Consider the following 16088-nt stretch of genomic DNA (forward strand, 5'->3'; position numbering starts at 1 on the left):
AGCCAGATTGTGAGGTGGAGAAGATGGAAGTATGAAAATTCACCGTCAGATACTATTATCAGGCCACGGGAGCGAACAGCCTGGAAACTTAATGCTTTTGCGTTTCAATGCGAACAGAACCTCGTCCTGCTGCTGGCATCTTACACAGCCTGTTCGCTGCACATGGTGAGTCTGTGATCCCACGCTGCGATGTGCGGGCAATATGGTGATTGGTACGTTTAAGAGGCTGCGCCAATGTGGCGTCATGAACCCCGCCATCAAGCATCGTTCCAATGGGCGGATGGGGATGATGTTAGCAGAGGTACAGTCAGCAGACTGCAGAACCATCATCGTTGGGAGTGCGTCGAGGGCTTCGTCATATGCAGTGATGGCGTGAGGTTTTGCGATGCTGCTGCCTGTATCACAGGGTACCCTATGCACGCACTTCCCGGAAGGGGCAGGTACCCCGTGCGTCAAGTTGTCAGGAACCAACAAGCCAACTAGGTAAGCCGTCTCTAGACAGCTTCTTTCCTGCAAGCGCAGTGACGATATGCAGCGTACATCTTCGCCGCATTCGACGGCGAACTGATGGGCAAACGCTTTTCGCCTCTATTGGGTAGGTTCTTGTTCCTGCCCCGATAAGAAGCGGGGGAAAACTGGTTTTACCTCGCTAAGCCTGTAGGCTGGGAAGCAGACGAACTGGGTTGCTTGCATACCCTTAATCCTAACTGTTGGTGGTGCCATTTGCCTGGGGCAGCTCCTTAACATCTGGAACCCACATAGGTTGAATGTGGCCTATTGGCAAGCTGCTCGGCCAAAATGTATTGCAACGCATCTGCAGGAAGTCGGAAAGTTGGCCGTACAGTATTAGAGCCTGACTGACTTCGTGCTCAGAGCATTGACTCATAAAGCTAAGCAGAGCCACCAGAAAAAGGATACAGGTGGAGTAATGGGGGGTGAAAGTGTTGATGCATTTCCAGATGGCCTGGTTGCGGGGTGGCCCGGGGGTTGACTGATGTTACATGCCGCCGATGAGGAGAGGAGGGGTACTCGTGCCCGCACCCACTCCAGTGGGTGGGAGTTTTGCGAGTGCCAATTAAAGTGGGTGCGGGCACGAGTAGGTTCACCTGTCCGCAAGTCCCTGCCAAAAAACAAAGAGAAAAAGGACCATCAGCCTGTTCACAGAGTTCACAGCGGCCCCTGTACCCGGACGGGGCTTAGGTTGGGCATCAGCCAGACTATGGACCCACTATTCTGTGATAAGTGTCGGAGAAACGGATGATGGTGGTGCCGTAGCCAAGTTGCCAAGCAAGCCAACAGACCCACCTGCTGCCTCGCGCCTGTTGTCGGGGTAACACAGACCAACAACACCTAAGTTCTACGGTAATCGAAGCCTTTGTTTCTTTCTTTACACCCTATTGCATAACTTTCTGGCCGCGATGGATGATGAAATCGCTAGTCTACGTCAACAACTTCGGGAAGAGCAACATCGACGTGAAGAAGCCGAAGGTCGTGTACTGGAAGAACAACGCCGACGCGAGGAAGAACAACGCCAACGCGAGGAAGAACAGCGCCGACGCGAGGAAGAACAACGCCGACGTAAGAAGGCCGAAGAACTTGCGAAGGCATCACAACCACAGACACTTCAGAAATATCTCGAGTCTTGCCACTCGCTCAGTCTCGCCATTCAGGTAGTTACTGATCGCACCCTGACCACACAAGGCGACACGACCAACCCGACCGGCCGCATTTTCCCTAGACGAATCATTCCGTGGGATGACTTCGCGACAAGACAAGAGGAGATTTGGGACCAGCTCTCGATCTGGCGCTCATTCTCCTCTGAAGCCGTGTTTCCATCCCCACATCAGTTGGAATATGTCATGTCTCTTATTAGCCCGATCAGCAGCGAGACTGGACTCCGGAACTTTCAGCGCGATACAGTCGAGAACGCAGTTCAAAAGCTGATTGATGAGGCATACAACAACGAGCAACTCCGAAGTGATTTCGGCTTACAGGGGACCGTGACGTTCGAGAGCCATACGAACCTCGGTCAAACGGATGACGCCGTATCCGAAGCTATGGAACATATGTCTATCGAGAGAGAACATGCAGCTGCCGCGACATCAGCCTCAAGGCCACCGAGCCGCAAGCCCCAGCGCAGGGCGAGGGGTAAAGGCAACCGGGCGGACCAGTTCTGCATATACCGCACCTCCGATGGCCGAAACGTTCCTGCCGTGGCGATCGAGTATAAGGCACCGCATAAGCTGAGGTGCGACGAGGTCGTTACGGGTCTGGAGTCCGAGATCCGGCCGGAACGCGATGTAATCAACAAGGACGGTGAGGGGTTTACGTTCGCATCGAGGTCGCTTGCTGCTGCTGTTGTCACTCAGCTCTTCTCGTACATGATCGGCAAAGGCATCCAGTATGGATATGTGTGCACAGGTGAGGCGTTCGTCTTCCTCCACATTCCAGATGACCCTACCACCGTATATTATTCTGTACACGTACCCAACCTGGACGTTCGGGACGAGGATGAGAACAGGCTCCATGGCACAGCTGTTGCACAGGTCTTCGCCTTCATCCTTCGGGCCCTCCGCGCGGAACCACCTCCTTCGTCCTGGCACGACGCCGCGGCGGCTCTTGGTACCTGGGCAGTAGAATACGACGACGTGCTAAGGAACATCCCCGAAACGGTGCGCAAGGGCAAGGAACTACGCGCCTCTCCCTATAAACCTCAACGCTGGCGGGGGTTCAAGCGCTCGCCAATTCGGACACGCTCTCGGTGCAAGCAACCCGACAGCACCGCAAAGCATCGAGACGAAAGCGGTGACGACGAAGAAGAGACCCCTCCTTCCCCCACTCCGACTCGATTTCATACCGACGAAAAAGCCGTCACTAAGTCAACGAGGGCGGGTTCGGACAGAAGACAAGCGCAACTTGGCAAAGGAGGTCAGCAACATGGCCAAACGAAGCAGAGTATACAGGATCGTCCATTTTGCACTCCGAAATGTCTCCTAGGACTGGTGAACGGTTGGCCAGTGGATAAACACTGCCAGAACTTCCGGGACCATGGACACCAGCACCTCAATCGACTGGACTTCCTCCGACTGATCCGTATCCAGCTCGCTGAAGACCGCGGCCGTGATGCTGATGCCGCACCGCTTCACCTGTCGGGCTCGATCGGCTCACTCTTCAAGGTGCGGCTTTCCTCCTACGGCTACACACTTGTGGCCAAAGGCGTTGAGAGTCTCGACCTGGACCGCCTGAAGCACGAGAACAAAATATACGATCGACTCCGTCCGATTCAAGGAAGACATGTTCCTGTATGCCTGGGACGTGTAGATCTGAACCTACCGTTCTACTATGATAGTGGCATATACGAGCACGTCTTGTTCCTCAGCTGGGCCGGCCGCCCTCTTTTCGACTCCGCCAATCAAGCCATCAGGGCAGACGTCGTTAACGTGGTAGCCAAGGCTTACAAGGACTTGCACAAGCTGGGCATCCTTCACGGCGATGCGGAGCCGCGCAACGTATTACGCGACACAGTGAGTGGTAATATTATGGTAGTGGATTTCGAGCGGGCAGAGTTCCGCTATCGCCCACCTCTCGGCTCGCTTAGCTCAAACGGTCAAGCCCAGAAGAGAAAGAGGGGGGGGATATTAGAGAAGCGAGGGAAAGGCGATTTTACCAAAGAACTAGAATCCGTCGTAGAACGTGTTTCAAGATGTATAACAACAGCACGGCCAGAGGCTGCTATCCATGCGGCCAAGATGGTGCAACGTATCTAAGGAATGACAAAGAGTTTGGCTAATGTTAAAGAAAACGGACCAAGGAGAAACTATAGCATAGAGATCACCACAAACTAATCACTCTGAACCCATGAATCTCCCCGTCTTAGCGCTCTTTCCTCTCTAGTACGGGACACCCATCCCTCCACCTCGGCCAAAGCACCTGAGGGCGAGTCTCTGTTTGCTAGGAGGAAGGAAAAAATGTCGGCAGGACTGAACTCCAGCTCCGGCACTAGGGCTGCAAATTGATCTGCCAGTCTCCGGACTTCCTCATTGCTGTCTTCTCGGTTGTCCAAGTCAGACAGCTCCTCTTCCGATTGTTGAAACACAGTGTTGAATATCTTTCTGACCACGTCAGCATCTGCAAGCTGAAACTCGATCTTTTTGTCAACGCGGCCAGATCGGATCAAAGCTTCATCAAGATGCTCTATGTGGTTTGTCGTCATGATGAGGACGCGCCCCTCTTGTGATGCGACGCCGTCGAGAACATTAAGGAGCCCAGACAGCGAAACAGTCCCGTGCGGCTTCGATGACCTTCGTGAATCTTCCGATCGGGAGTCAAAATCATCGGCGTCGGATACACGTGATTGGGTTGTACCGACGGCATCAACATCCTCAAGCAGGACAACACAGCGTTGAGGAAGCTCCCTGAACAAGGCACCAAGTTGTCCATCACTCATAGCAGCAAGGCTGAGAACGTAGATGTCCAGTCCGAAACAACCGGCGACGGACATGCTAAGACTGGATTTTCCGGTTCCAGGACGGCCGAACAGCAGGTAGCCTCTTCGGTATGGCAGCCCGCGGCTCGCGTACCAGGACCGAGCTTTGGGGTCGAGGAACGAGCGGACATCCATGAGGAGCGTCTGTTTGAGCTGTTCGTTCATGATAACGGTATCGATCGGTCTGAGGTCTCGGGTGGTAGTTCGTTTCCAGCCGTTATTATAGTTCTCGAAGATCGAAGTTTTGTTTTCAGAATGCTTCAGATATTCGACGCGACATTCTTCCATAAGGTCCCTTAGAACCTGTGAAGAGCGCCCAACGCATGAAACTGTCATTGTGTTGCGTGGAAACAATGATGTTCTGTCTTGCGTGCATCGTAAAGTGAGACGGTGCCCCTGATACCAGAAGTACAGCGGTTCTCCCCAAGGTGTAAACCGAAGGTTCTTTTTAGCCGTGATATCGGGGTGGAGCTGGGCCATGCTTCTTCCTCGTCTGCTTTCTACACTAACAAGCGAGGAGCTGGCATCTTTGGAAAAGGTTTGGCCGGAAACCCATGCATCCAACATGTCGTATGCCTCGTCGGGATCGTGGACATCGGCCTTTGAAGCTAAAGGATGTTAAATATGTGTTACAGGTTTGGGAAGGTTACTAACTGAGGTAGGTATCGACGAATTCTCCCACGGTCCTACACAGGAACTTGCCGCAAACCATCAATATCCCGCAGATACACAACAAACCGGCGTAGCCATCCAAGTTTCCGTTGAGAAGCTGTTGGAGTGTCACGGTGACGCCGGTGAAGCCGGGGAAGAAGATGTCCATGACGGAGAGATGGGGAGAAGGAGGAGGACTTGGATGATGCATGGTGTAGAAAGAGGGTTCTGTGTGTTATGTTTGACAACGTTGGCAACACCACTTGCAGTAGTTTGAGCACGGAACGTCGACAGATTTCTTACATTCACACCAGCACTGACACGGGCCGGGCATGATTAGGACGATAGAACTTCTACGAGAATGGAGGGCACAATGGAGGCTTTAAAGCTCATAGGGATGTCCCAGAATCATCATCGCTCCTCAGTCGGCAATGGAGAATTCAACCCTGCGACTAGTTCCCTCGTCCTTGTTGCTTCGAAGGCCAGCTAACCAACACGACCAACGTACATGAAAAGAACTCATTTCCACCACGAAAACACCCCTATCCCACTGGCCGCAGGAGAATGACCGGGTATCTGCAGGTTTCGTCTATCTCCAGCGCACTACATGACGATGTGTATCGAACTGTGTTGAGTGAGGTGAATGTGGTCCTTCTCTTGTTGACTTGAGAATCTGATTTGCATAATGCAAAGGAATTTACCTGAGCCACTATTGGCTGTGTTGCTGGCAATGCGGAAACATGAGGTGGGTTCACTGGGATCTCTGTTAAAATGGAGGGTACCACAATGCTGCGGTGAATGCAACAATATATGCACCCCAAAGGTGTGGTTAGGCGGTGGTAATGGAGGGTACCACGATGCTGAGGTAGATACAATAATAGGTACACCACAAAGCTGTGGTTAGGTGGTGGTGCGGGGAAGGGAATGAAGTGTACCACAGAGCTGTGGTGGTCGGGCGGACTCGCTACTACCTCGGTATAGATGGCTTGGCGTTTGGAGGAAGCACTGTGGACCTCTATCAGTGCGAGATGCTATCACATCCTACAAGCACATCCTACCTACAAGGGGCTCCATAGAAACCCCCCAGTTTTTTCTCACCGGCTAGGATATTGGCAAAATGAAACAATACGTCTCTCATTGGCTATTCCCTCTCATTTGAAATACCTGACGCCATCCCGCACTCGATGTGATATAACACTAGGATACATTCTTTAACAAGCATGCCCCTCCACAAGAAAGCCAACAGGATAGCTCCGTTTCTTCCATTCCCAAGTTAGTGAACAACGGTCATATGGACAGAGGGCGATCAGAAATTGTAGCACCCACCAGCCGCATAAATAGGTGCTCATATAGTAGAGAGTTGAGGGTTATGAACCTGACTTGCCGCAAGTAGGACATTTAGTACCTGTGATGCCCTTGCCGTGACAGGTCTCGCATTGCGACATTGCGGTTGTCGTGTTTGGATATGGACGGGAAAAAGATATCGGTAGTGATTGTCGTGGAGAGGGAATGTTTAGGAGGACCTAGATATGAATTTAGAAGGTGGGTAATGAAGCCAAGTTCAGCAGAATGTTCGGCAGTAATACGAGGTATTTAAGACCGTGGCCACGTCCAGAAAAGCATTTGCGGCCAATAAACGAGCTTGAGGTGTGTGGCAAAAAGCGATTGGTTACGGTTGTGTGTGCATTAGCGCCGGTTGTGGATTAACTTGCTGTCCGAATGATTACGTCCTTCAGAACTTACACCATGGGTTTCGTTTCCCCCTGAGCAACCTTTTGGCGTCAACAACATAATGTCAAACAACATCAATCAATGCACTTGCTCTGCAACGTTTTCGACAAATGAAGCCTTGAGCAATCATGTTGCAGAATATCGAGTTAGTTCACTCCAATTTGTACGGACCCTACTAACTGAAATTTAGTTTCAGGAGAGCTACATGTCCACCCAGCTTGAGAAATGCCGAGCCCACGCGATAGCCACTAGTGACAACGGTAATGAGGATGACCACCGTGAGCAAGGCAGTTGTGTTGACAAGTGCGACAAACCATCTCCCATGGCCAAGATCTGTCCTCATGAAGACTGCGAACGGACAAAACCTTTTACAACAGGGCAGAGGCTTCGGCGCCACTTTCAGCAACGTGATTTTGTGCACCCTTTCATCATAAAACTGTTAGCTAACGTGAAAGTGCAGATGTCACTTGCGAAGAAGTATGTGTGTTCTGTTTTAAGCTCTTCAGACTGGCAAGCGAGTTCATGAGGCATGTCGAAGTAAACCACAAGCAAGAAAATGGCCGAAAGGCAAACTATATGCAGATGACGTATCAGGAGTTAGCGAGCCATGTTGCCAATGAACTGGATACTGCAAATAAAACAGCAAGTCTGAGGAGCGCTGGTAAGAAAAGAAGTTGGGATGTGGCGGACATGGACGCAGCGCCATCGAAAGCTCGGAGAACTAAGTTGAACACCATGAGTGTACGAGGGATGGACCACACTCAGCATGCTACTGGTACCTGCTTTGTCCATACGGCTTGGCTCTGCTAACATCAGCCAAGGCGTATCAACATTCTTCTCGTCCATGCCATTAGCTACAACCTTCAACCCAATTCAAGATGCCACGGGGGGCACATTGTTGAGCAGCCTGGAAGATATTTCAACCCAAGGTTTTCATCCTGACCTGGTAGGACAAGAAGGGCAGCTCTCTGGCGACACTTACGACGCTCCTCTTTTACAGATGATAAGCTCCATTCCATGTACCGGAGACATGGGCTGGGTCGAAGAGATGATTGGACAGAAAATTTAGGTTAGATGGGAGAGTAACTAAGTATTTCATTTTCCGGCTGAAGCTTGAACGGCGAAATTCACCTTTATTGTTGGACTTTCCATGTTGACAACTTTTCGTACAACCTCGGGAGAATTTGGCAGGGAAATCTTGGGCCAGGCAGCAACTACTTCGTCTGTGGCAAATATGAAGGTGATAGCATAGCCTTTTTTTATTTCGAAGGCTAGCCGTGCATCAAGAACGACCCTAGGATTTACGTCAGTCCGTAAGAGAGATGCAAGGTGTAAACTTACAGGCCCCCATCCGGAAACTTGAGCTCCTTGGGCTTGCAACCCGCTTCGTCGAGTGCCTTCGGGGATATCTCGTGCAATGACCGTTCGCCTTTCGTAGTAGGCAGGACACATAGGTGTGAACCTCTGTAGTATTCGACCCGTGAACCGCGAGCCCACAGTTGAACTAAAACAACACGCATGCCTGCTTCTGGGCCACCCTTCCTAAAGCATTCGATATGGCCAGGCAATTCTTTGTATCTCAACCAGTGCCCGAGGTTGCACTTTTCGAAAAGGGTTTCGAGGATGGATCGAATACGCTTGGAAACGTCAGATACGTGCTTTAAAAAGGGTCGACCTACTTACCACATCTTCGAAAACACGTTGCTGACAGAAGTCCAAACCGTGGGGCGACAAGTACTGGAAGCCCTTCTGCTCAATTTCCGAAACATGCCCACCGACTTCCGAGTCGTGCAGATCAACAAAGCCTTCTTCGTGGAGGGAGTCCTTGGCAGTCTCAACCGAGAAAGTTGTCAACTCCATCGGCACGTAGTGGTCGATGATGTACTAAGGCGCATGGGAACAGCGATGTTGGGTCGCAAAGTTCTGGGTTTGGGCAATTTGGGCGGCCCGGATTATAGTTCAACCGACAGCCTTACTCGGTGGTGAGCCGGGGCCAGGCGGGACCAATAGTCTTTGAAGCAATAGTATGCCTCCGAGGATGCGGGGCCCACTTTTGTATAGCGTAGTAAGAAAAGCGTAATGGAAGTATTTCTACTTTGAACCTATTCGCGTGACCCGGTTTTTTGTTAATCGCCGCTCACCGGAACATAACTTTGAATTTTGTCTGCCACTAAACAAGCGAATCCCCGAGCCGCGGCCCTGTTGTCCTCCTATCCAGGACATTCTCCGAGTACCAACGAATCAGTGTAGCGGCTTGGTGGCTGGCACCGGACGCGAGGAAGACTGCGATTATGCCTCTCGACTCAGAACTACCTACAAGCTTCACTGGCCGGCGTTAACTCTTCACACGGCTATCCAAGCGATGGCGTTTCGGCCCGGCAGCCCTCGCCCCGAGTCACCGCTCCGGACTCCGCCTCAACCTTGCCTCTCTCCCCTGCCGCACTAACCAATGAAACCCCGGTGGAGAGGGCACAATACCCCCTGTATTTCCTTGGTCGTACGTATACTCCCCCGTCAACCACAGTACTGTGGTAACCATGATCTTGGGGTACCTTCCAAAATTGATCAGACCCGCATGACTGCACCAGTGGGGCGATAACATATCTGTACTATGGCAATGATACGGTCACGTTTTATGCGGCCACAGGACTGTGCTTGGGCAACGTGAACAGGGGAATTGGGATTTGCACATTGTCATAGTATGTACACATGCTCATTTCAAAGACCACGGAGGTACATGAGAGATGTTGATTTGACGCGTTGGATACAGGGTCGGCCAAATGGTCTGTAACCTGCTTCGCGCCAGCAATGCACTGAGGCGGAAGCTTTAGATTGGAATGGCAGAACCATGATATTTGTACAGCGCATCCGAGTATTAAACCTTATGGCAATCCGAACGCTCTTGTTTAAACCTATTGACAATATTTTGAAGCCACTTGCTCTTCTGCAAAACCCAACATGTGCCTACCTGCCATTCTTCTCTACAGGACTGCCCGAGTGGCAGTACGGCAACCCGACGGAACGCTTATCACTACGGAAGGCAAAGATCAGCAAGTTTTGTACATCACGCAGCATGGCATACTAGGCGGAACAGGCCAAGTTGCGACATATCTAATGCAACCGGAAATGACAAATGTTCGGGCAGAAATAATTTACCGCTCTATGCATCCCGTGTGTAATTATGTTTGGAAGCTCAAGACTGATTATTGGCAACTGTAAGGACGCCCTCGTGTCTTTGAGTATAGGTCTGACGAGAAACAGACAAGTGAGATTCACATCTCCATGGCAGCCCTTTGCTCAGCTGGCTTGGTTCTTATCCCCTGAAGGATATCGTTGTATCGCAACGGCCTACTTCGCTCGAGCTGCTAGTGAAGTGGTTGTACGAATGGGTCCCTCGGGCCGGGCTGTCGGCAAAGCCACCCAAACTCCCTCCGCTGGCCACGGCTCACCTATCACCTGTTCAATTGATATCGATAATATCACAGAACATGATCAGATTGTCATTTTCCTACCAGACGATCCCACCGTGGCTCCTGTGCTGTCCCAAGCATTCCGAAGCTCAGCCACCGAATTGGTTGCACAGGTTGCACAGCCAATTCCATCTTACACTAACGAAGGTTTCAGTCTGAGTAGCAGACTACCATACGAAACTATTATAGCAGGATTGGGCCCATCCAGCAATGGAGATATAACCTCGACAGTTAACAACAGGGTCAATACTGCCGATGCAGTCCAATTGGGAGGTTACATGAGCGTCTGTGTCCCGCTTCCGAGTAACGATATCTCTCTTTTTCACTCACAACCCGACCAACTGTGTTGCGATTCACGTCAATACCACCCGCCATACACAGACAGCGCAAGTTCAGCTTCGAACTCAAGTTTCGGCGTACACTCAGATGATGGAATAAATGCGCAATTTGTGGATGACATTGACGATAGATGTATTGTCGTCAAACCTCTGCCCTGACCAGTGGCTAGTTTTCGGTTGTGAAAGATGGAGGATGGGACTTCAGTCTAATGCTGCTGTGGATGATCTACGAATTGATTGCAACGGAGCAATACAAGAATATTTTAAAGCGAGCATCAGCCATATGATGAAGTCTGAGGATCGTAAGAAGCATGTGATGCAATGCCCACCAGTGAGGCCCAAACACCGACAAGAAGGAATGTGCGGATGGCGGTTGTAACATGAGCATGGTTTCCTTGCTGCTCGAGTAGCGATTTGAGAGCCTTGAAAAGACCCCTTGCCTTAGAGGAATGGTGAGCTGGGTGTTACCATGTCGTACGCGATGCCTATATCCGTGGCGGTCCGTCCAGGGGCATACAGACACATTGAGGACGGGTCGGAATTTCGTGATGTCATTACTAACAGGCCCTGTACTGCTCAGCCCTCCGTCGGGCTTTCCGCATGAGGTTACATTACTAGAAGCGGTCAGGAGACGTGTAATTCCACAATTCGACTCCGGCAGCTACCCGGCTTCGAACGATGATGCTCTTGTAATGAGCAGCGATAACGACTGAAAAGAAGCCTCAACAAGCCCCACCTTACCAACGACAACCAGCCCTAGCAACGGCATTACCACTCCCCGGCCTACCCAGCCGGGAATGGTTGGTAACTGTGATCGGTTCTACTTCGTCGAGGTGGACGATTCTTGCGCCAGTATTGCGTCGAAGCACGGTATCTCGCCCATCCAGTTCATCACCTGGAACCCCAATGTTGACGGTGCCAGCTGCTCAGGCCTTCGGGCCAACGCCTGCATATGCGTCCGAGTTATCGGGGCGAGGCCGACCCTGACAACGGCATCTCAACTCCTATTCCGACGCAGCCCGGATTGGTTGGAAACTGTATGGGTTCTATTTCGTTAGGTGGATGACGCCTCCGCTGATATTGTGGCGTGTCCTGCGCAGTTTACCATCCGGAAGAACGTTGGCTTCACTCACCCGAATTGAAGCCAAGTTGTCGCAGAACGCTGGCCTTGCTGAGGGGATTCAGACATCCACCGCAGAAACTTCTCACGGCAAACGCAAGCGGACTTGTCCAGCAAGCGAGTTACCACAGAGGCAGAGGAATTTCAACGACGGAACATTGTCACAGGAAGGCCTGTACCCCAGAATATTACATGTCCTAGGACATATCCTCAAGTGCCAAGAGTGGCTAAAACAGATTGTCCTAAGAAACAGATCCTAGGAAGTCACACGACCTAGGACAATCTTATTGCTGCAACCAGCCTAAATACTTCGTCCTAGGAAGGCCTATGCCCTAGGAAGTTGTACGTCCTATGAGGCTCGTCTTATTGCCAGAAGTGGCGCAAACACCTCGTCCTAGGAAGGCTTTTGTCCGAGGAAATTGCATATCCTAAGATACTCCTGAATGACAGAAGTTGCTCTCTGTGCTTCGTCCTAGGAGTTTTCATGTCCTGGGAGGTTGCATGTCCCGGAACACCCTTAAGTGCCAGAAGCTGCTCTCTCCATACTTCGTTCTAGGAAGTGGCACACTTTGGCTGCCGCAGCTCAATACTCATTGCGCCTTTTAGGTATATATTCATAACAGCTACAATGTTCATGACAGGTTTCCAGAAAGCGTACTGGTATGAGAAAAGCAGCAAAGCATGTGCGATATGGTGTATCAGTATGAGAAACGGACCAGTATGGGATAGCAGAGCGGTACAAGAAAGCAGACCGGTACAAGAAAGCGGACCGGTACAAGAAAGCGGACCGGTACAAGAAAGCGGACCGGTACGGGAAAGCGGACTGGTACGAGAAAGTGGACCGGTACGAGAAAGCGTACCAGTATGAGCAAGCGTATGTACAGTACCAATGAAGCATGTCTGATATGGCGTACTAGTATAAGAAAGCGTACTAGTATAAGAAAGCGTACTAGTATAAGAAAGCGTACTAGTACAGTATAACAGGCAAACTATCAGGTACAAAAGGCATACTAGTACAAGATAGCGTCCCAGCACGAGATGCGATATGCTATAGGGCCTGCTCCTTCTAAGAACCCCCCCGCAACCAAACTATAAATAAACTCACAAGAGTGCGGTTGTTCCATAAATATTAAGCTCCCAAATTGTGTTATCCGAATTAACTCCAAAAGTAGCTTGTTCTAAAACGAGCGTGGCAGAACGGGTGTGCCAGAACGGGTGTGCTAGAACGGGTGTGCTAGAACAGGTGTGCCAAAACGAGCGTGGCAGAACAGGTGTGCCAAAACGGGTGTGCTAAAACGGGTGTGCTAAAACGGGTGTGCTAAAACGGGTGTGCTAGAACGGGTGTGCTAGAACAGGTGTGCCAAAACGAGCGTGGCAGAACAGGTGTGCCAAAACGGGTGTGCCAAAACGAGCGTGGCAGAACAGGTGTGCCAAAACGGGTGTGCTAAAACGAGCGTGGCAGAACGGGTGTGCTAAAACGGGTGTGCTAAAACGAGCGTGGCAGAACGGGTGTGCTAAAACGAGCGTGGCAGAACGGGTGTGCTAAAACGGGTGTGCTAAAACGGGTGTGCCAGAACCGGTGTGCCAGAACGGGTGTGCCAAAACGAGCGTGGCAGAACAGGTGTGCCAAAACGGGTGTGCTAAAACGGGTGTGCTAAAACGGGTGTGCTAGAACGGGTGTGCTAGAACGGGTGTGCTAGAACAGGTGTGCCAAAACGAGCGTGGCAGAACAGGTGTGCCAAAACGGGTGTGCTAAAACGAGCGTGGCAGAACGAATGTGCTAAAACGGGTGTGCCAGAACGGGTGTGCCAGAACGGGTGTGCCAGAACGGGTGTGCTAAAACGGATGTCCTAAAACGGGTATCTCAGGATAATCAGCTTCTGGAGCTCTCGGTGCCGACACGTCGTCAAATGAGCAGAAAACAAGGCAAAAACAGAACGCAGCCCAATTTGGCTTTTGGGTTGCAGGGTGGCCTATATTGGCTGTAATCTACTGGTGGGCCTCGCTTCGACAGCAGAACCATGCAATAATATCCCGGCTTGGGCCGGTGCCTTCCCAAGGAGCTGTCCCCGGCAGGCACATGCAGAAAAACCTCCGCTTTTGCATCTAGGCCCAGACCGGCTCTCTCCCAGGCGATAGTTGTTCTATCTCGCTGCTGCGCTGGACTACCGGGTTATTCAAGTCGAGCCCTGTTTCTTCACGCAAACAAGAGACAGATTTTCCGTAATTCAGATTGAGCAGCATGTTTTGAAAACTACATCGTTAAATGTAAAAATCACATTGTCAGGCTTTTGAAACCCCAGATGGAAAAGTCCGCTTAGGAAATTTTTCGGCGGCGACTGATTGCAGAAGCGCCTTCACTATGGGGAATCAAGTTTGCTATTACACAACTATCGCTTTACGAGCTACCATTCTTCATACTGTGTGCTGTATCTTCATGAGTTCTCGCCCCTACCTCCATTAGGTCGCCGCATGGATATTCTTCAATATAGTGTGTCTGTATCTGGACCTTACGACTGTCTACTTTTGGCATTCTATCTTCAGGGCCATGTTGGGCGCCATCTTTTCCAGCGGCGACCCCACTGAGTCTACGCGTCGTAGATGAGGGGCGGTTGGTCGGGACACGGTTTCGTCTACTTGCAAAGTCTAGAGGAGTTCTCATCACAGGGACAGGGTACGTTCTTTCCTTCGAGCTGTCAGCCTTGAGCGGTTGCTCCACAACTGTACTTACCATCTCCGCCTTGGTCTTCGGCCACGATGGCTCATTCGAGGAAGTATACTCATAGTATTTATGCATACGACGGACTTGAATGTATACGTCTGCGCCGTATCGTTGCCTGATTTGGTCACATCGCGATAATAAATTTTTCGCTGCTTTGTCAAAATTTTCGTTAGTCCTGTCTCTCTTTTTGGGGTGGCGTTCATCCAGAGGAGCCATTGTTGCCTGTCGAAGCCTGTGCTGCGATAGATTAAGGGAATGGGTATTGTCGGGAGGTCTGTAGTTATATACCTTGTTTACACCCAATATGGACAATGGGACAACAAACTTGACATTTTGGATGCGTTGGGTGCCAAAATGGCTATGCATAGCCGATCTTTGCATTTCGCCGGATTACGGCCAGGGCAATCGTCATTTTTGACCACCCAGAGACTGAACAGAGAGGGAGAGCCAAAATGGCCATGATCTATTTTAAGTTTCTTCTCGAAGCTTCTGTGGGCGCTGGTGCCGAGGACGTGTCGACCCACATATTCTGCCTGAAAGATGCCAAATGACGCACTCCTCGAGCTTTGGTCACTACCCCCCCAGTGGCTTCGTCCAGTGCCACTAGTCTGGGATTGCTGCCGATAGGGTACGCCATGGTGTCGCTTTCTTCCTTTGCTGATCCGGAATCACGGGCTCAGGGGTCAGCGAACAGAGATTCATCCCATTCTTTACACTCTTCTCTCTTTTCGCACGGACGTCTGACATCTTGGCATCAACACAGTCCGATCTAGCACTGCGGTACCAACCCATAGAAACGTCTCACCGACAGGGGGGCTCCTTTACATGATTTGGAGCAAACATTGGCTTTTGCGTCATCAACGCCAGGGGTCTTAAGTGGGTTGAAGGGCCCGTTCTGGACTACTCAATCTCTGTTGAGGGGATGGAGAGCATGGTTATGTATGCGGTCTGTTCTAAGCTGACGTATATCGTGTTTGCGATGTATATGTGGAGGTCAGGGTGATACTATGGGTTACCTAAAGCCAGGGTAAAAATGAACGAAAGACTAAGATTGACACAAGAGGTCCTATGGTTTAGCCAGGCACTCACTCAGGTGACAAAAGACACCGCCGGTCGTCAAATTGGCTATCTATAGCTTCATCAAATTGAGCGTGACAGGAGCGTGAAGGTACCAGAAAAAGTCGCTTTTCTGATAAAAAAGCCCCAGAAATATTTTACAGGGGGTTTTTTTTTGAAAGGAAATTTATTTCTTCTTTTCCTGATCTTGTGATGGTGGCGTTCTAGTGAGTCCCTCAGAAAACCAGCGGTGTTTCCTATAGCGACGCGGAGGGTTGCGCCAGCGGGCCTTCGTACGCATTGCTCGTCATGAGACTAGCTGTGTACGCAGAAGGGTGCGCCAGCGGGCCTTCGTACGCATTGCTCGTCGTGAGAATAGCTGCGTACGCAAAAGGGTGCGCCAGCGGACTTTCGTACGCATTGCTCGTCGTGAGACTAGCTGCGTACGCAGAAATTTGCTTAAGAATGGCTGCGTACGCAGAGTCTGCTTAAGCAACTTCGCCAAGGCTTAGGT

The 16088-nt window shown here is 50.9% G+C and overlaps 7 protein-coding genes across 7 annotated transcripts; 4 read left to right on the plus strand and 3 right to left on the minus strand.

Moving 5' to 3' along the window:
• Positions 1-1418: 1418 nt before the first annotated feature.
• Positions 1419-3767, plus strand: BDP55DRAFT_567084 (uncharacterized protein; the record flags this gene model as incomplete). Its single annotated transcript, XM_060570560.1, has 1 exon — positions 1419-3767. One exon carries the CDS (start codon positions 1419-1421, stop codon positions 3765-3767), a length of 2349 nt encoding a protein of 782 aa, XP_060422282.1.
• A 74-nt stretch (positions 3768-3841) lies between these two features.
• Positions 3842-5306, minus strand: BDP55DRAFT_734866 (mitochondrial chaperone bcs1; the record flags this gene model as incomplete). Its single annotated transcript, XM_060580255.1, has 2 exons — positions 3842-5094; positions 5141-5306. 2 exons carry the CDS (start codon positions 5304-5306, stop codon positions 3842-3844), a joined length of 1419 nt encoding a protein of 472 aa, XP_060422283.1.
• A 1623-nt stretch (positions 5307-6929) lies between these two features.
• On the plus strand, positions 6930-7937 carry BDP55DRAFT_638691 (uncharacterized protein; the record flags this gene model as incomplete). Its single annotated transcript, XM_060573149.1, has 4 exons — positions 6930-7013; positions 7059-7345; positions 7375-7643; positions 7690-7937. 4 exons carry the CDS (start codon positions 6930-6932, stop codon positions 7935-7937), a joined length of 888 nt encoding a protein of 295 aa, XP_060422284.1.
• On the minus strand, positions 7895-8944 carry BDP55DRAFT_437498 (uncharacterized protein). The gene is made up of 4 exons (XM_060567565.1): positions 8920-8944; positions 8552-8839; positions 8210-8505; positions 7895-8162 (listed from the first exon to the last, which is right to left on the minus strand). The coding sequence occupies exons 2-4, from the start codon at positions 8726-8728 to the stop codon at positions 7964-7966; spliced, it is 672 nt and encodes a 223-aa protein (XP_060422285.1). The 5' UTR covers positions 8729-8839; positions 8920-8944; the 3' UTR covers positions 7895-7963.
• An 827-nt stretch (positions 8945-9771) lies between these two features.
• On the plus strand, positions 9772-11040 carry BDP55DRAFT_685629 (uncharacterized protein). The gene is made up of 2 exons (XM_060576461.1): positions 9772-10083; positions 10130-11040. The coding sequence occupies exons 1-2, from the start codon at positions 9827-9829 to the stop codon at positions 10833-10835; spliced, it is 963 nt and encodes a 320-aa protein (XP_060422286.1). The 5' UTR covers positions 9772-9826; the 3' UTR covers positions 10836-11040.
• A 376-nt stretch (positions 11041-11416) lies between these two features.
• On the plus strand, positions 11417-11635 carry BDP55DRAFT_536171 (uncharacterized protein; the record flags this gene model as incomplete). The annotated part of the gene is made up of 1 exon (XM_060567884.1): positions 11417-11635. A coding segment is annotated over one exon (219 nt), but the record flags the coding sequence as incomplete, so codon positions are not given.
• Positions 11636-13870: 2235 nt separating this feature from the next.
• BDP55DRAFT_685633 (uncharacterized protein) lies at positions 13871-14879 on the minus strand. Its single transcript, XM_060576462.1, has 2 exons — positions 14528-14879; positions 13871-14482 (listed from the first exon to the last, which is right to left on the minus strand). The coding sequence occupies exons 1-2, from the start codon at positions 14732-14734 to the stop codon at positions 14195-14197; spliced, it is 495 nt and encodes a 164-aa protein (XP_060422288.1). The 5' UTR covers positions 14735-14879; the 3' UTR covers positions 13871-14194.
• Between the last annotated feature and the right edge of the window lie 1209 nt (positions 14880-16088).

The sequence above is a fragment of the Colletotrichum godetiae genome (assembly GCF_030913485.1).
Source record: "Colletotrichum godetiae strain CBS 193.32 chromosome Unknown BDP55scaffold_91, whole genome shotgun sequence".
NCBI lineage: Eukaryota > Fungi > Ascomycota > Sordariomycetes > Glomerellales > Glomerellaceae > Colletotrichum > Colletotrichum godetiae.